Here is a 19962-nt window from a genome sequence, read left to right on the forward strand (position 1 = left end):
TATCGTATTTCGAACACGAGCTAGCTTAAAGCATGGATAACATTTATAACGTAGTGATGGGCATTCCGAGCGATTCCAAATCTGTTCGGTGAGCCATGTCTTGCGGCTCCGTTCACCTAAATAGACCAATCAATTTTCTTCCAAACAGTTCGTTATTTAAAATTCTTAAAAATCCGAACAATCAAAAAAATACAAATCACCAATGTAAAGATGAGAAGGTTGGATAGAATAATGTTAGTGTGAAATGTATGATGAAATAGGTTGCAATTAACCCGTCCTAACAATTAGTATTTTCTTTTTTTTTATGCGTTCACTATTTATTTCAATTTTTGAAGTGCAGTTACTCAATCTTTAATAAATCGTGTAATAGGCATAACAGTGTTTTTTGAAGGGGAAGTAAGTCAATCATGGGGCCAAATCAAACGAACTGATCATTTTACCGTTCTGTTCCTAAACGTTTACCAAAAAGTGCAGTTCGTTCGTGAATGGCCCATCACTAATAACAACATTGGAATGGTCTGAAGTCAATATACGGGCCTATAGAAATTTCTTGTATTGACTTTGGACCTTTGTCTTTGTCTCTTCGATCCCTCAAACGTTTTGTCAGAGCCACACTCCAGATAACAACAATGGCTCAAGTCGTTGGCACAGCCTTCCTCTTTACAACTGTACGTTTCTATTTCATTATGTGATTTGAATACAATTGCTGGTAGAGGCTACATAGGCTTCAGCAGTAAACTTCCCCCGTTCCTGAAGACGTCTTGCGTCTGAATACTAGGTCGGATCAGTTCTAGAAATACATTGCCGAAGTTCAATGATATCCCTCCGTGTTATTCGTTGCCTCCACAGTCCTAGATCTAGGCCAAGTGTGCTGGTAGTGAAACTTCTGACCCCATGCTTTCTTTTGGGAGTTCCTCTGAAAAGTACTGTAAATGCAATTTCACAAGGCAGCTGAAATACATTTCCAGTAGAATTTTTTTTGTTAAAATAGTTTATTAGTAGGCATACTTTGCAAAGGAAATCGTACTGATAGAATATTGCCACAGATGTTGCATTTGAGTTTTATTATAACCAATAAAGCATGCTGCTAGGTTTGAGAGAACAAAGGTTACACCCTTTCTAAAAGGTTTCAGAAAGGGATCCTCAACTTGCCCTAGAGGATAACCTCATTTGGTTACACATAGGACATTTTGGGTTCCGTGTAGAACCCTCTGTGGAAAAGGAGGTATGTGAATGACAATGGTGTTCTAGCTGGAACACTTGAACTTTCTTGGGTACGCACTGGGGAAAAATAAAACATTTAATGTTTTAGAATAAACATGGTTGTGCAAATGTAACACCTTGTTGAACTTGTTAACTGAATATTATGGAATATGAAAGTGGTGACCATGCTGTATATGTCAGTTGACAAAATTAGAGGTTATCTTTTAGTGACAACACCCATTTGAGTCCTTACTTAAAAATATGTCTTTGGAAATTAAAATATTGTATGGGGCTCTTTGAATTGATAGGGCGAACTATAAAAGTTGATGTTTTACTTTGTTTAACATTATTTAAACTCATTCAGCCCTGAGAGGGGAATAAAACGATTTAGCTCTTTGTTGAAGGACAGTTTTCAGCCATTAAAAGTTTATGTGTTCTCATCATGGTATACTAAAATGACTCTAGTGGTGAAATCAAAGGTAACACTGAGACAATGAGTAACTGAAACTCTTGGGAATTACAGACTTAGGAATTACTTCATTTCACTTTTATATGCATTTCAAATGCAAACAATACATTTTTCATTCAGTAGGGATGTACATAATTTAATGAACAATCAATGACAGTAGCTTACAGGCCTGGCTATTGACATTAGTTTCTCCTCACATAACAGTCATTCAAGTTATGTGATGGGAAACTAATTCATTTCCTGTGACTTATTCAATTCATTTCCTGTGACTTTCTTTGCCAGTTTCATGTGCACAGTGTACCTCATCCACTGGGTTGTATAATGCATGACATTTTACATTTTATGTCACAGTTATTTAAATTTTCTATTACCATTCATGCACACCACCTTGTAGGTTTCTTGTGATCTATGAGCTCTCACAGAGCCATCTCAGACTCAAGAGTCACATAACCTTTCACCCTTGGCATTAATAGATTTGTCCATGTGGCCCAATTCTGGGGGGAACTTGGCTGCATGTATTATTTTTGTATTTTTAATAGAGCTTACTGCAACCCATAATTCGAAAAACAGAAAAGCAGAGACTACATTTAAAGTTAGCCCAAAATGCCCAACTCTGATCTGTGTGAAATATATTTTGAAAAGCAGTGATCCTCAGTACATGTGAGCAGGGCGTTTCAGCCCAATGGCTTTGAGGGTATTGACCTGCAGTATGGCTGGTTTCCTCACAAAGGCCTTCAGACTTTTGAAACATACTGTGTGTGTGAGTGAGTGAGAAAGAGACAGACCCACATCTATCCACATAGAGAACTTGGATTTCTAGGTTCCTGATCCCCAGAAAGATAGAAGAACAAATATGCGTGCACATGATTTTTAGCAAGCATTAAGATACGGTACTCTGAATAGCCTCTAAAAAAAAATGCAAGTACAGCACTGGAATGTGTGTGCCCAGTTTTTGTGGTTTAGTTTCAGAGGCTGGTTGTGTTTCCTGTGTGCTCTAACACGGTTCACTCCTAAGGATTACTTCCCTAGTGTTGTAGACACAGTGTTAAGAGCTTACTGTCCTCACATGCATGTACATGGTTCACTGCCAGGGCCCTTGGATTGTTCTGAACCCAGGACCGTTCTGATCCCTGGATTGTTCTGATCCCTGGATTGTTCTGATCCCAGGACCGTTCTGAACCCAGAACCGTTCTGATCCCTGGATTGTTCTGATCCCAGGAACGTTCTGATCCCTGGATTGTTCTGATCCCTGGAACGTTCTGATCCCTGGATTGTTCTGAACCCAGGACCGTTCTGATCCCTGGATTGTTCTGATTTCAGGGCCGTTCTGATCCCTGGATTATTCTGATCCCAGAACTGTTCTGATTCCTGGATTGTTCTGATCCCTGGATTGTTCTGATCCCAGGGCCATTCTGATCCCAGGACCGTTCTGAACCCAGAACCGTTCTGATCCCTGGATTGTTCTGATCCCAGGAACGTTCTGATCCCTGGATTGTTCTGATCCCTGGAACGTTCTGATCCCTGGATTGTTCTGAACCCAGGACCGTTCTAATCCCTGGATTGTTCTGATTTCAGGGCCGTTCTGATCCCTGGATTATTCTGATCCCAGAACTGTTCTGATTCCTGGATTGTTCTGATCCCTGGATTGTTCTGATCCCAGGACCGTTCTGAACCCAGAACCGTTCTGATCCCTGGATTGTTCTGATCCCAGGAACGTTCTGATCCCTGGATTGTTCTGATCCCAGGAATGTTCTGATCCCTGGATTGTTCTGATCCCTGGAACGTTCTGATCCCTGGATTGTTCTGAACCCAGGACCGTTCTGATCCCTGGATTGTTCTGATTTCAGGGCCGTTCTGATCCCTGGATTATTCTGATCCCAGAACTGTTCTGATCCCTGGATTGTTCTGATCCCTGGATTATTCTGATCCCTGGATTATTCTGATCCCAGAACTGTTCTGATCCCTGGATTGTTCTGATCCCTGGATTATTCTGATCCCAGGACAGTTCTGAACCCAGGACAGTTCTGATCCCTGGATTATTCTGATCCCAGGACAGTTCTGATCCCAGGGCCGTTCTGATCCCTGGATTATTCTGATCCCAGGACAGTTATGAACCCAAGACCGTTTTGACCCCAGGACCGTACTGACCCCAGGACTGTTCTTGTCAAGGGTCTAAGATACACAGGGACATTCGGTGGTTGTCACAGAGGTCACAGCAGGACTGAAGAGAACTGAACTGGCAAGGCAGCCTTAAGGCTGAGACTCAAAAGACCATAAACCCTTCACTAACAAAGAAATGAGTTTGGCCCAAACTCACCAGCCATTGATGTGGCGTTGTACATCAGGTCCAGTTAAAATACTGTGTAGTGTCAGGGCTTAACCTCATTCAGGTGCAGCGATTTTTCACCCCGGACACTCGTAGTCTGCTGTATGTGAAAGGTGAGTGACCACAAGGTCACTAAATCCAAGATGACTCACCACACTTCAGAGTGGCGCCATAAACCTTTTTTTATGGCATAGTTATGGTAGTTCTGTCCCCAAAGTGTCAAGAGAGATGGGTGGAGGTGAGGGCTGTGAGTATTTAAACAGGGTCAGGTCACCCAGAACCTTACTGTGCCCTGCTTGTCTTGGAACTGCTCAAGCACTCTCCTCGCCTTCACTCGTTCTCCACTCTCAGCACACAATGGCATTCTCTGGAAAGTGGGAAACAGAGTCCCAGGAAGGATACGAAGAGTTCTGCAAGCTCCTTGGTAAGACCTATGTTGAAGTTTAATAGCCCATCTGGGTACAGCAATGGCATAGAGGCCGATGAAAACTGTAATTCTGGTTTGGACATCTTGAATCGACTTGGTTCTTTAGAATGCAGGGAAAGGGATGGACAATAGTGTTTACATTACTGTGTACATTGATGATTCGTTCGTCATGAATCAGAATTGTGGAACTCCTGTGCTCACATTTAAGAATGCCTCCTACATACAAATACAAAATGGCCTCATTAATCCCAGTCTAGCACAGTTGTATCTCCAAAACCACACCGCACGTCTTTAGGCCACATCCAATTTAACTATACGTTTTCTTTAATACCTAGGTATCCCAGATGACATCATTGAAAAGGGCCGCAACTACAAGCTCATCACAGAGGTGGTTCAGAATGGCGAGGAGTTTACATGGACCCAGGTTTATCCCACCAACAAGACTGTCAGCAACAAGTTTGTCATTGGCCAGGAATGTGACATGGAAACCATTGGGGGCAAGAAGTTCAAAGTAAGCATTGCATGTTGCCATACAGCTTTCAGCAAAGACTTTAGATCAGGGATGCCAATTGGGTTGGAAGTCAAAGGCTCAACATTGCAGTGCTGAAGAGTCCACCGCAATCTAGGTTTGACTGTGTCACATGCCAGTGTGTGGCCGGGAGCCCCATGGGACTGTACATACTGTCTCGGTCAGGGTCGGGGGTATTTAATAAATGTAGGTTTTTTTGTGGTGTCTGTGTGTAATCAGCTTATATATAATGATAACATTGGACCATCAGTTCTTTTTATCTCCAAATATTATTTCCAACAAAAGTTAAACTGACTAACACAGAGACAATTTGGATATAGACAGACCACAATCGATAACTAACTTATCAAGGTCCTTTTTTCAAGAGGGTAACACAAATGGCATAAAATGGAGGGAAACACATTATACTAGTATATTGTATTTATTTCAATAACCATGTTTTTATTGATCAGAATTTGAAACAAATATCTCTAAACCATATCTCTTCACATCATCTATTGGACAACCCAATGGTTTATATAATGTTTGCACACAGACATACCCGTTCCTAAAAAGAAAAGAAAAGAGATAGACAATGTTATGTCTGAGATCCTTTTATTGTTTCATGTTACATGTTACCAAAGGAAAGATGACACACTACCAAAAACACCCAAAATGACCCAATGACCAAATGCAATCTGCAGCAAGTTTTTGTTTTTGTGAGATGTGTTGAATATCAAAACGAAATATAAAACGAGTACCTGTGCCCCCAGAACGTGGATGTGTGTAAGACATCCAGATACAGCCAACTGCCGTTGACGGTTGAATAGTGTGAATAAAAGGTATTTGTGTCCATATATTTTAAGGCCACCGTTACAATGGAGGGGGGAAAGCTGAGCACGTCATTTCCCAAATATCACCATACATCTGAAATCAGCGGCGGAAAGCTGATTGAGGTAAGTGTCGTTTTGGCGGAGAAGGGCGATTATTAGGAGTGGAGAAAAGTGATTCATGTCGTTTTTAAAATGTTTTTTTATTTTTCTTCCTGCCTAGATTTCAACCACAGGGTCGGTGGTGCTGAAAAGAACAAGCAAGAAGATCTAACATTCTTACCGTGTTATTGACAGCAGATGGGGGGGGGGGGTACCATGAGTAAATAAAAGAGGGTGACACTGCCAACGGACCGCGCTTGAGTTTTTGTGTCCTGCGCTTGACGACGCACTACATTATTGGTCGATTTAAAGGAAAATCTCGCTGAATGTCACTACATGAATCATTGGACAACCACTGGGGGGCAATCTATCTATCTTTACAAAAGGTAAACGTTCAGACAAGCTTGCCAGGCCCGACCGAATAGTAACCTATTCATCGAGATGGATCCAAACATTTAAACCAGCATCATCATTGAGTTGTGTGTGAAACTGAATGTGGAAATAAGTTGGATTTTAACGTGATAGATGTACATTGTTGAGTTTAAGTATTAAACAGACAGAAAACCCCTAAGTTAGTGACCGAGTCGAATGTGAATGTATAGTGAGTTAATAATCATTAATGTCTCTGGGATAAACAATACAACAAAGGCCAGATGAAGGGATGTCTCAGGGTAAATGAGTGCAAACCTCCCTGGGTAACCAGAGGTCCACATCAGCAAGTCCCTCCCCCTCCCGGCTTTGTAAACAAAGCTAGCGAGAATTATCCATTAAACCCCCCCCCAAAAAAAATCTCCAGGGACCACCTTCAGTACCCCCTACTAAGCCACCAAAGGGGGGCTGCTCTAACCTTTCTCTCACTTTCCTCCCATTAGAGCTGTACTGAAATAATAAATATATTTTCTTCTACGTTCGTCAGTCATGGAAAATGTTGCCCAGCCTAATAAACTGTGAGGGAAATTAAAACAGGACATAAAGGACAGGGTAACAAATCCTCTCAGAAATGCTCTGAAGCGGGTACATTTTTGTAGGAAAAGTTCCGATTCAGTAAACCTTGGAGGTTATTTTGAAAACAGGCTCAGCCAACCAGTTTTAACAAAGATGCACTTATATCCCCACACAGAGTATCTTTTCAGACACAAAATCCATTGGATTGCTCGTTGATCCTTATTTTGTCTTTCTGTGGGGGTTTGCACATCAAGGTATTCCTTAATTGTTTATACGCAATTATTACGTCCACAGTTTACATTCAGCATTTCATTGTGACAATCTCCTCCTTTAGGTTTACAGTAAGGATAGACTCCAGTACCTTGTCTTTTATTTGTTCAGAGGCAAAGGGAGGGTGAAAACTAAGGATTGGAATCTCCTCCATTGTCTTGAGGTCTGCAAAGGAAGGGAGCGCTCAAGTAGACGTTGGGTTTGTGGTACAGAGGGGGCGGAGCTAACAGACCCCTGCCCCCCCTCCACCCTCCCCCTCCAAGACCTTTCATGTGCAATGAGTTGAGACATTCATATTAAACTGTACCCCTGTTGGGTATGCTAATCAACAACACAAAGGCTTCAATACCTCCAGCTATGCACCACTACAGTATATATTCCTTACTAAAAATGGTGGAAAAGAGATACTGCCAGTCTGGCCTTTTGTGTTGTTTTTTGACCTTGTTCAACCAAGTAAACTCTGTTTCTGATTGCTTGCTCAATATCTGCTTCTCCAGCATAAATACACATAGCTGTTATTATTGCTTCATCGGGGTGGATTTAGTTTGTCTACTTCAGGCTTTTGGGTGATTGCAACGTGCAACATTTTCATTTACACAAAGAAATCCACTACCCTTAAAGCAGTTAGAAACAGCCTTTAAGCAGTTCAGAACATATATATTACAAAGATGCTGTTAAAAAAACAATCCACACGCAACACACTGTGGAATTATGGGAAGTAGTCTGAACAAGTGATGAATCACTAGCCTACACGTCACACATCCACGCACTGTCCTTCGATAGTACATTGAGATCTCCATAAAAAAAAAACAGAACAGAAAACACACAAAGAAATTAAAACAAAAGGAAATATCCAACTAAAAATAGGCAATCAATTAAAGATATCACAAAAAAAAAAAAAGTGACAAATAAACACAGTTTGCACTATATTTTGAGGTAGGTAATAATTAGGTTATGTGAGGGGATGCTTTTGTCATTCTAGACCCAGTGGACACAAGGGCTATGGCTCTTTTGGGGCCACCTGTTAACAGGAGGTGAAGCAGACAGACAGTGTGGTCTAAGTGGGATCAACAGAATAGATTTCATCGGTCCATCACAACAGTTCACCCCATCAAACCTGAGATAAGAAACTGTGGAGCCACATATACCTTGAAGAACGGTGATAGCCGACAGACCCACGGCTGGATTCAGGAAACACTACATGACAGTATCATGACTCAACAACACAAACACCAAGCTCACATTCTGTGTAAGCACCTGAAGACAAATTGGGATAAGATTGTTAAGCTTTCGATGCACACTTTTGTTGCTCAACCTGTTTTTTTTTCTCCTCTTCTCCAAATCGGGAGATATCCCAGCTGACTGTTGTTCAAGTTCTGTCCGATAATCACAAAACAGCTTACGGCCAATTGTCGTTTTTCTCATTCTCTAGGACTTAAGGCTCTCTTTCCATCTGATCAAACAAGGTTGATTATTCAGCAGGTTTGTTGCAGTAAAACTACACAAATAACCACCCACCTGAAACAGACTGAGGTAGGACAGTTGTTGCAGTAGCAGTAATGTGACCAGAGAAGAACATTAATGGTACTGAACTATAAGCTATATCCTGTGCTGTAGTGTTCCCAAAGTGATCCCAGTGTCATTAACATCTCAAGGTCTTGCCGACAACGAGAGCAGTGGTAGCCTTTACAGCGAGGGTTTTGTGACTTTCATGGGTTTCAGTCAAAGGCACACAGATCAAATGGTACCAGTCAGGAGAATTTACATGAACTGGGGAGGTGACTAGCTAGTAAAGAATTGACCGGACTTCCTCCCCCGTGGTTTGACGTGTTGAGAGGACAGATGTGGCCATTTCCCTCGTTACCACGGCTCCATTTGCCCACGGGGGCACCAGAGCAGCAAAACAAGATGGAGTCTAGTCTAAACCAGCAAAGGACACAGCTGGTTCAGAAAAATCTGTCAAACATTTTGTCATGCTTTTAAGTAATACACTGTCAAAAACCAAATAAAGCACTTGAGCCAGCAACATCAAATTCATTGACAGCTGTTTTAAATACATCTTTCGTGTGTAATCTGTCAGACCCTGTAGTTCATGTGAACAATCCTAAGGACAGATCTCTTTAATGAAGACATTTTATATGTTTAAAGCAGCAGCATTGAAATACAAAATAGAAAAAAGGCCCACATTAAGAGAATCAGCGCAGAACCAGAGGTTCCCCACAACCAAAGCTGTTGTGAATCATAGTGAATCACAGTGTCCAAACCAGTCTCGTTCTCTCTCAATATAGAACAGGCAGTAACATTAAGGTAACATAACAGCCTGTTTGTAAACCAGGTTCAGTTTGACCTCCCTCCCATAGAGTCACCTGTTAAAGCAGCTTGTCGCGAAGGTGAGACGGGAGCCCAGGTAACTTGTCCCATAGGACAGGCAGTGACGGGGCTCCGCCGTGAGGGCCACCTGCATGGAGAGGGGTCCCTGGAGGGGCAAGGGCGAGTGCAACCCTGGGGTCAGGCCAGGGAACGAGGGGAAGGCTCCCTGAGGAACTGAACCAGAGAGGAGCCCTGACGGGTGTGCCTGGAGGTAGTCCTGAGACCCAACAGGGCCCAGAGCCTGGGACTCACCTAGCATGTGCAGCTGGGACAGAGCAGCGGAGTGCTGGCTCAAGTGCTGCTGGTAGCCGCCTGGCTGGAAAAGCAGCTGCCGGGAGGTGGACGAGGGTGGTTTCAGCGTGGAGGGGGAGACGCTGGAGGGTGGAGGAAGGGCCTGGGGTTGCCTCTGGACAGACGGAGAGTTGGACTTGGACCTTTTGGCCTGTTGTACATCGTTGTCATGGGCACTGGAGAGAGGGGAACAGTGAAAATCATTTTTTGACATTTAGCCGATGGACACCAACATACGGTGGAAATAACTTTTGGCGCAAATTGCGTCAGCTGCCCAGAGCGTTGCTCGGTCATACACCAGACGGCCGCCAACACGGTTCGTGAACAAATGAATGTGACCCCATGCAAAGCAGCGGTGGCCTCACAGCAGCATGATGTGGACGCACGGGCTGAGGTGCTCCCAGGAGTACCCGGTGAGCAGGTGGAGGACGGTGGTCCAGCTGGGCCCGATCTGGAGGCAGACGCGGGATGCTGCGATGCAGGCCGCAGCCACCTGAGATGGCCGGAAGCTCAGGAAGGAATGATCTGGAAGGGGGCGGGGGGGGGAGTGATCGAGAGAGAGTGAGAGCTTGTCAGCAACGATGAACATCCAGCCAGACAACGAACGTCCCGACTAAAGAAACCATACCGTCCGATGGACAAAAGGCGGTCAGTCTAGGGACTGCTAGTGTTGGTCCTACACTCACCCTGCAGCGAGACCTCCAGGAAGTAATGCGTGTACTTCTCCACGAAGGCTCTGGTCTTGCTGAGGGAGGAGAGGGGCCAGCCGTTGTGCAGGTCTCCATCCTGTACGGCAGCGTGGAGATAGAAGTCAATGAAGTGGGCCGGCGTGGGCATGCACAGGTTCCAGCCAAACGTCTCCAGGAGCAGGAGCTCCATGCTGACCAGGTCCTTCCTGTTCAGGGACAGGTTCAGGCTGCACATGAAGCCCAAGGAGTTGAGCTGCTCCAGCTTCGGCACGCGGTCCTCCTTTTCTTCAAACTTGCCTGGAGGGGGAGACAGTTACAAGGAGGGAAAATGGAAAATGTTCTAGAAATGTAGTATACTTCAAATATAGTCCTAATGTACTATATACTGCGAATATACAGTGTATTTGAAATAAATTAGGAATATATTTTATGTATATTAAAATGCTATTTCCCATCATGTATTACAGATGTTTTAGTGTACTTCTTGTGGAGCAGAAACACACTGGGTATCTTGAAATCATTAGGGAATTTACCAATACTGACAGAAAGTTTACAATATTTCCCCAAGTAATCCAATAACAGCGACACATTCACTATGTCTGTTTCATCTGTCAACACACTCTTCTTCTAACTTTTCTTTCACTGGGTGTGTCACAAGACAAATCCTCATTTCAGCCCCTGGAGTCAGATGCGCCAACAATCCAAAGCTCCTGACCCATGACCCCTGGGCGCTCAAGGAGTGGCCTGCCTGTCTCAGATCTGTGTGCGTTTGAGGAGTGAAATAAGTACCCCAAATGTCCTCCTTTAAGTCATAAAACATTCAAAGGCTTTGCACATATTCAGCCAAGCAACAATCAATGAAAACAGTTCTTCTATATTTAACTTTAATCAAGTGTAAACTTTCTTTTTGTACATATGGATCACCTCAGTGAAAAAAACATGAAGCAGTATCCCTTAAATTCCCAGGATCACATCATCATGTCATTTCACTTACAAACTAAAATCATCAATTGCATCGTAACTAGTACTGATCGTTGTGTGATAAAGAACGAACAGCACATCAATCCCTGCTTGACAGACATTCTAGTTGAACAATCTTCTTGAATGGGGAGTTTGACACATTAGATATTTGCTTTACACAAACAGTAATTATAAGTAATTAGCAATTATGTAATTATATTAAAAATATATAGTTTATTTTACTAAATTCCAACTACCGCAGACTTATTGTCAATAATACTGGAATACTCAGGCATATTCACTAGGACAAACTCAAATAGTCACAAAGAATACCTCAACATTAATTCTCCATTGAGTAAATCATTTCTGTAAATTCACGTTTTACCAATTTATTATTTGGCTGACATATTTTGTTTATTGACATTCATCAAAGAAATAAACTGCATCCCACTTGCAGCCCTGGCTATCCTCAAGATAATTGGATGAGGCCCTTTGTGCCCACAGATTCAACATTTTAAGCACAGGACTAAAAGGGTTCATTCCTTTGGATCATATTAATTCCCTCTGCATCATGAAAAAACCTCAATGGGATTTCTGCCTCACTAATTCAAATATCAGGGACCCTACTAGGAATCTCAGTCTCCACAGTTATGCCCAGCACTTCCAATCACACCTAATGTCTAAATCAGATACTGCCAACAATCACCACACCAGGGTAATACCACAGGCCACAAACTTGCATAATTACACCCCACGGAATGATATGAATATGATGCAGCCACCTGCGATTTGTTCACCACCAACACACTCCACTTCCACGTTTCTTTGGTTACTGACAGAGACTGACTGACAGAGCGGAGGGGTCAAGGCCTCCAGTACACACAGCTGTCGCCAAGCACAATGCCACAGACCAAACAGCCACTCAAAACCAAGATCTACAGGCTGTAGCACAGGCGACACACCACCCGTTCTCTTCCACCTCAGCCGTGGTTTCTTTAAACCCACACACGCGTCGAAAAACTAAATAACACGATAAAACAAAAAATTGGACAAACAACCGGCAGAAATCCTACCAGGGCGCTGAAATGTGTTTATAGTACAACTCAATGTTTGGTAGTATATGAGTGTGTCTGTCTGAGAGTGCTATTTGCGCATCGAGCCACAAACAACATTTCCCCCGGGAGGTAACGAAGTCATCATCTCATCTGTCCCGGGTCTACGGTCAGCCGCTGTTCGGCCAGTGACTTACTGGCCAATAGGAGGCAGGACAGGGCGATGACATAGAGCTGGCGGACGGCCACGTCGTAGTGGTCCATGAACAGGTCCAGGAGGTAGACGGCCAGGTGGCGGGCCGCCGGGCACAGCCGGTAACGGTTACTGAGGACAGCCAGCAGGTCGGCAAAGTAACGCCTCATCCCCATCTGTGGAGAGTGGGCCTTGTAGGTGGGCAACTTCAGCTCCTGGGGAAGGACAACAGGAAAGGAGAGACGCTGCAGAAGGGTTTTGGTTCATTTGTGAGTTCTTTGCACTTTCCCCCGTTTTGACAACAGACAAGGTTTCACGTGTCGCCTAATCTTTATACCCCGGGGGGAAACACGGAGCCGTGGAAGGCCATAAGATAGTTTCCCTTTCACAACTCATTCATAGTTAACCACTGGACCAGACTCCATTCCAGCATGTGAGAGCATGTGAAAAGATTACTTTGAAACATCCGCAACGGCCAAACCATTGTGAACCACGAGCCTGACAGATATGACTATTTCAGTTTTTTTTTTAAACTATGTGACTTTTGACCGTGCCCTCTAGTCTCAACCTACAACAAACCTCTCATTTACTACACTAATAAATGTTCACATTCTTTTCAGGCAAATTAAAAGGTATAAAGGAAAACATTACAGCATGTGTTATAATGACCCACTACCAAATGACATTTGTAAGTAAAATGGATCAATATGATTCCCATATTGATACACAGAAACACCCAAGTTAAGAAAACATTTAACATCTGGCAACATAGAGCAACAGTAACACAGTAGAGCAGCATAAACAGAACCACCATTGCTATGCAAGGGAAGATAGAGGAGCCAGTTATGTCATCCATATCTCACATCTACATGTAGCTCATGATTAGGAAGTCTGGCTCACAGCTAGCAGAACCAGTGAGTGTCCCATGGTTGTGTGCAATCAGCCCGCATGTCTCACAGCCATCTGTCCCCCTGGGGGTCAGGGGCTGGGGGCCTCTGAAAAAAAAAAAGCCTCTTTGTGGTGCACGGCTGGGCTGTAATTTAAAAGAGCTCTACAGCTGCTTCCTGCTCAGCTGAAGGCATGATCTTCTCCAACACGCAGTTCCGATTGGGTCAAGCACGTCACATGCAGGATTCCTAGAATTTCCGTTTCACTGTGGCTTATTTCTTAAGGTCAGGCTGTCATTCGCATTCGAGAGACTGTTCAATAACATCATACGTTACAGGAAATTCATGTTGACATGGAAAGCATTGCTTATGTTTAGCTCACAATCATTAACACCACTGTTCCACTTACAAACATTGTTCTTCCTTTGAATACCCTGTGCCGCATTCAATTGTGAAAATGCAAAAAGCAGACTGGCAACAAACCTTCCTTCATAGAAAAACTAAATGTGCAACCTTGCAGATGAAAACTGCTAGCCTACGCGCAGAGACTGTCTATTTATACGTCAAACATCTTTTGTCGAAAACTGAATAAAGGCATCCATAGCAACAGGCTGTGGAGAAATAATGGTTAGTGCCCTTTATTCATTAGTTACTCGGCACACGCACCCAGCTCTCATAACACAGTGACCGCAGGCAACGGAGTGAAAAGCACCTGGTTTAATCCTCTTGCTGAAATATTTAGTCCACAAAGCAAATTGTCAGGGTTTACTCTTGCAGCATCCAACCCATTGCTCTTTCAGCAAAAGACTCCTCAAGCTTTCCTTACTTGCTTGCTTTCCAGCCCCAGAAAAATCATAAAACAGCACATATTTAAAAATAATAGTAAATGTTTCTGATAAACTAGGAAAGGAACAATTAAAGTATGCGTCGACAGCATAAAGCTCTGGTGACTGCATTTCTCACAACGACTGAGTGAAATCGACAATAAGCAACATATCAAATCACCCCATTATCCATGGTTGTTAATGGTTGGTGTGTTTAAAGTCTGCGGCTGGGGAAACAGGCAAGATATAAGGAGAGCTCGGAATACGACAGTCTTTAGTAAAGAGGGCAAGATCCCAAATCAGGATAAGAAGCAAACGCTCCACATTTGGCCAAGCAGCTTCCGCTTAACAGTTCCCACAGGAAGCAAGCGTGATATACAGCCGGGCCGTAAACATGAGACCAACACAGACAGTCAGACGGGGCCAGCAGGCTGGGCTGAGTGGAGTTAATAATCCTGTTACCATAGACATGCTTCTGCCCCTAAACAAAGCTCCTCCACCCACCCAGCCACTCACCCACCCACACCGTCTCCCAGCACAGCTGGAAGTTTCAGCTCGTTGTCCAGCATTTTCACGAAACGCCACGGCCAATTTGACTAATCACCACGTAAGTGTGACTGATCAAAGCCATCCTTGGATTTGTTAATGCTCACGGACATTGAGAGTCAGACCCTGATGGACGGTGGAAATCCTGATCTAGAAACACGAAATGACAATATGGATCAAGTGGATGTTACTTTCTTAATGAAATACACCTAAAGATGTGTCCCAGGCTGCAGCAGGGAATTGGATGATAATGTAGCTTGGTTGATAGGGAATGGACAAAGGCAGGGTCATGGGTTCTAGACCCACCAGTGGCCAGTACAGTAAAAACAAGTTGAAATTAAAATACAAGCTCCCATTAAGTACCACTAGATAAGTGTTTTCTAAATGACTTAAAACTTCCAAAAAAATTTACCAGACAGCGATGACCAATCACAGCGTTATGGCTTAAGCCTCAGGGAGCATGTGACATTTCACACCTCGGCTTCAAAGACAGGTATTCCAGGAGTTTACTGCGATTCTGCTTAATTCAGCAAAGCGCCTCGTTTGCTGCGTATGAAAAAACAATGCAAGATAAATCGGAAGGTGATATTCACCTTCATTCGTAGAGACTGGTGGATGTCTGCCGCGAGCTGGCTCCTCCACCACCCGCCCTCAGGTTCCATCTTGACCGTGGTGAACCCTGAAGAGAACATCAGAGCCCCGAAACACATTTGATCGCCGTCACGTTTGTTTCTACATAACTGACATCCTTGAATTAGTCTATATCATTATTTACATTTAACAGGAGGAAACTATGAGATGCAACGTTTCGTTTTAATAGTATCCGCATAAAAAAACGCATGGTGTGTAACTGTCTAATAATAATAACAATGAACAAAACATGCATGCGCTTATTGAGGGCATCACAAAATGGTACAGCCATTAATGAATTAAGGCAAACTTTAGGATACTTAAGTTGAACTTGAATTGTTTGAATTAATAAGTGACATCGAAACCATTGTGTGTTGCATTTTAAAACAATGCACTTAAACTAAAAATGTATAAAAATGCCGTTTAATTAGTGTAGTTCCGTGTGTACCTTAGGCTAAGTTGGCTGCATTTTATTCCGCCGTTTTCGTTTAACTTTGGTCATTTAATAAAGGTTGCCTGAAAACAGAAATGTAACCTAGGCCTATAAAAAGACGAGTAATCTCACAACTTTTGCGATCGGTATTGCGCAAGGCATGCTTCAAGGACACATTGTGTCTCTTCGTGCATTGTACCTTACATAGCCTACCACGCGTGACAATTCTCATCGCTGTACAAGTTGTGAATGACTAATCGGTTAATTGTGTTATACAAAAGATGACCGCTAAATACTACACACTGAAAAGAGTTTGGAATGGTGACAGCGTGCAATGCTAGAGTCACAGTTAACTTCAAGACTAGTATCTGCTAAAATGTTACCTTTCGGTCCAACCTGCTTTTAGCACTGAACACTGCAACACTCCGGAGTCCCGACCCCTTTGTTTCAGACCAGCCGCATTCTAAAATCCAGTCTTTTGCGGACAGTTTACCTATACCTTTGAATACCTTTAAAAACAGGGGGAAAAACTGCGAAAGGAACACCTCAAAGTCTAAACAACACAAACTCCTGAAGACCGCTATGTTGTGTTAGCATGTTTTTTTCCCTTTTTTTCTTCGACGCCCCTCTCCATTCACCCCCTGTGATGTGTTCGCCTCAATGGAACTCAGTCGGACAACCACAAGCAGCTCTCCCTGTTGCTAATCTGGACCGGGGAAAAGCTTGAATGGCGAATCTCCGCATCTAAAGACAGCGCCCCCAGACAGTTTCCATTAATCTAAAATCACGTTTCGGTGAATATTCTATTAACAACTTGTATTATACGGTCACATTATTAGGCCTACATGCATTGGACCTAAGGTCTGGATAGATCAGACCTTTTTTTATGTAGACGGGTAGGTTATTGATTTTGAACGATTATTGTTAGTGGTAGCGCAGAAGTCGTATAGGCAAAATCCTAATAATTTTCAGTAGTATTCTATACCCTGTCTTATGTGAACTAGAGAAATCACAGCAAAGCCATGCGCCACACTGTGTTAACACGATCAGAACACGAAGACCCAGCGTCCACCGCAGTGAGGTCCTTAGGCTTACGCCATCTCTCTGCTCCACCAACAGGTGGCACGTGAACTCTACTAGACGGTTGCCATGGCTGCCTTCCTAATCAGCCTGGACATGCTACTACACATTTGGATGTGTAACTGTTAGAGACATGTTCCTGTTAGTAGATAGTGGTCCTGTGGGTCTGTACTTGTGTAAGGTTCCTTGTTTTGGTTTCCACGGCAACAACGCACGTATTGTCCACTTTGGCACAGTTGTACCTCTACCATTGTGTATTGTTGTCTGCTGTGTAAGGTTATGTTTGTTGCATTTTGCCTTTTGCCAAGGACAGCATCATCATGCAATTTGTTCTCTTTTTCTATTTGTCTAGTAGAGTCAAAGAGTTCACGCAAGCCAATAAGGAGTGAAGAATGTGGGAGTAATCATGCCCTAGCCTTCAACGCGGGGCCTTTCCCCCATCGCGAGCTTGTGCCAGAGCCACTCGGTCACCCCAGACAGGAAGGCAAGAATACGCCCTATACAAACACACACGTTAACACCCGAGTGTTAAGAGTTTATCCACACAGATCTGCAGCGACTAGGGCCTGGGAGTGCAAGGACACTATAACAAGGGATCTTTAGCACACACAGCAATACCAGATAGCTTGTTAAAATGCTGTGTATCCCATGCCACAAAACTATTTGGCACTGTCATGGTAAATTGGATCAAAATGCCTATTCCCAGTCATCTTGGTATAGCCGTTGTCCCTTTAGGCTCTTGAACTGGGTGGGGGGGCTCTCAACTGCTGAATCATGGTCACACCACAGCAACGTCACCGCCACAGCCAGTAAGACAAATCTTTCAAAACGATGTGTGTTCCCTTCCAAAGAATAATAACAAAATACTGTGGATGTCAAACTAGACACTGCATCAATGTGGGGCCCAACATGTGGGGCCTAACACCTAAAGGTTCTACTGTCCAGTGACACTCATTTTAACACCGGCTGAACACACAGAGTGCCCCCATCTCCCTGATGATAGGGTTAAGGCTCTGCCGGGTCTATATTTAGCCCGTCCTGTGACTCTGAGTAACACAGCAAGCCGCGCTAGGTGGATTCCAATGTGCCCAGCTCCAGGACAACTCAACCAGCACCTGCTGCTGGAGCTAACTGACAGGCCGTCTTCTCAGCTCCCACTGGGCCCGGACTGAAAAGCCCCGGGCCAAACCTCCAGAGGGGAGACAAGAAGGTCAGACAGTCATCCCGTCTCCAGTCATCCATTTATTTTGGATGGGAGGAGTAGGTTGGCCTAATTTTGTTATGCTTTCTATTTTCTGTTACATTTGAGCTCTCTAGACATTTAAAGCCGTATAGTTCTTTGGTTTCAGGTTTTGGCAGAAAAGGATTTGACTGGAGTGGTGGTTGATGTGTGAAGAACCTTCCGCTGGCTGTGCTGCAGGATCTGGTCAGGAGGGTTTGGCCGTTCTCCTCTCAACTGACGTGGGGGGGGGGTCTCATCGAAGGTAACTGTAGATGTCTTACTGAAAGTGTCAGAGGGTCTCACATTCATAGACACTTAAGCACAGTCATGTACAAACATACGGCCGGTGGAGAATGCTTTCAAGGCAGGTCAGATTCACATGCAGGCCTTCAGAATCTCACATACCTAATAACTATTAGCATTTTCGCAATTTCACAACACTAATAAGGTTTCATAGGAAATGTATATTTTATGTTTAGCATTAAATCACTTTTATTTGATGATGTGCTGCACTTGCGGTTTTTGTTACATAAAAACATTAAAAGTTACATAGAAAAAACATGATCAAAACAGTGTAATTACATTTTAGGATGTAGTTACATAGCATTCAAAGCCTTGTATCTGTTTAACAGATTTGTCTTTCTTTCTGTAATTCTCATTTAGATGCGGTTTACAAGTAAACATCTACTGAATCAAGCTTTGAACCCCAAAGTACTGTTATTAAGAATGTGACTTGGATAGTAAAGACAGAATTAAGAGAGAGCTTTGTGATAGCACAGCCATTTCAGAAATAACATCGCCATGGAATATTAAGATGGGACTTGTACAGCAACTCACGACATCAGAGATTCGACTAGCTCCCATTGGACAGTTCCTATTGCCCCGTGTTCATTAAGTTAGTTTGGCGCAGTCGGAAAACCAAAAGTGCTACCGTCCCCCCAGCTTCAACCTCTAGCATCTTACCCGCTAACACCACCGTCACCTCAAGAAAGAGATGTTGCTCTACTGCCCGACCGCTGTATAACCTCCCTGACAGAGGGTGGGGACACAGCACACATAAGGCAGGTAAAACGTCGGATGGAACTTCTGCGCCCAAGAAACGGGATAACTCAGGTGTCCCTGTGGCTGCCACCCCGACCGAAATGTACACCGATGAGGGGGCCCCGCACCCCTCAACCCAGATTCACCTACGGCACTATTTTGATCACCCCCCAAGTGAAACCTGTACAACCAGGACACGGGACGGGAACACGCGGGCGTATCCAAGGTATCCAAAACACACGGTGGGAAGCACAGAGAGGGTCCCGGTATGTGTGGCCCTGAAAGTAAACTCCTCAGCAGACACCCACTAGAGGGGGAGGGGCGGGACGGAGCAGGGGCCGGCTGTAGAGACGAGCAGACTGAGCTGTCACTCAGAGCCAGGAATAGAAAAGCGCCCGCAGGCTGCATCACGACCCTCACAGCCAGCGAGCTGCAGTCAGGAATCCCGCCGTGTTGTTATTCACAGTGTGCCATCACGACCGGGCAGCAAAACCAGCGACAGAGCCCTCCTGGATCCCAGGGCGTGTCAACAGACAAGAATCTTGGAGGTCCAGACCGCTCCCTCAGAAACGCTGTAGAAGCACCAGGCATCTCCACAGAGCACCACAACTGTGGCAAGTTTTTCACCATGACCACCAAGTTCTACGAGGCTGACAGCGTTCTG

General features: G+C 44.0%; 2 protein-coding genes and 1 long non-coding RNA gene across 5 annotated transcripts; 2 read left to right on the forward strand and 1 right to left on the reverse strand.

Annotated features, from left to right (window-relative positions):
* Positions 1–3195: 3195 nt before the first annotated feature.
* Positions 3196–6108, forward strand: fabp6 (fatty acid binding protein 6, ileal (gastrotropin)). The gene is made up of 4 exons (XM_010871214.5): positions 3196–4422; positions 4761–4936; positions 5800–5889; positions 5987–6108. The coding sequence occupies exons 1-4, from the start codon at positions 4227–4229 to the stop codon at positions 6035–6037; spliced, it is 513 nt and encodes a 170-aa protein (XP_010869516.2). The 5' UTR covers positions 3196–4226; the 3' UTR covers positions 6038–6108.
* A 1593-nt stretch (positions 6109–7701) lies between these two features.
* Positions 7702–16701, reverse strand: ccnjl (cyclin J-like). 2 transcript variants are annotated; one of them, XM_010871223.5, is made up of 6 exons: positions 16339–16701; positions 15486–15571; positions 12640–12850; positions 10428–10727; positions 10128–10266; positions 7702–9917 (listed from the first exon to the last, which is right to left on the reverse strand). In XM_010871223.5, exons 2-6 carry the CDS (start codon positions 15552–15554, stop codon positions 9443–9445), a joined length of 1194 nt encoding a protein of 397 aa, XP_010869525.1. In that variant the 5' UTR covers positions 15555–15571; positions 16339–16701; the 3' UTR covers positions 7702–9442. The 2 variants fall into 2 exon arrangements, with proteins under 2 accessions (XP_010869525.1, XP_010869524.1); XM_010871222.5 differs by having other exon boundaries at positions 10107–10266; positions 16339–16695.
* Positions 16702–16755: 54 nt separating this feature from the next.
* On the forward strand, positions 16756–19653 carry LOC106024398. 2 transcript variants are annotated; one of them, XR_004575939.1, is made up of 3 exons: positions 16756–18245; positions 18371–18519; positions 18921–19653. It is a non-coding gene; the product is annotated as an uncharacterized LOC106024398 (long non-coding RNA). The 2 variants fall into 2 exon arrangements; XR_004575938.1 differs by having other exon boundaries at positions 18385–18519.
* Positions 19654–19962: the final 309 nt, after the last annotated feature.

Source organism: Esox lucius, chromosome 7 (assembly GCF_011004845.1).
Source record: "Esox lucius isolate fEsoLuc1 chromosome 7, fEsoLuc1.pri, whole genome shotgun sequence".
Lineage (NCBI taxonomy): Eukaryota > Metazoa > Chordata > Actinopteri > Esociformes > Esocidae > Esox > Esox lucius.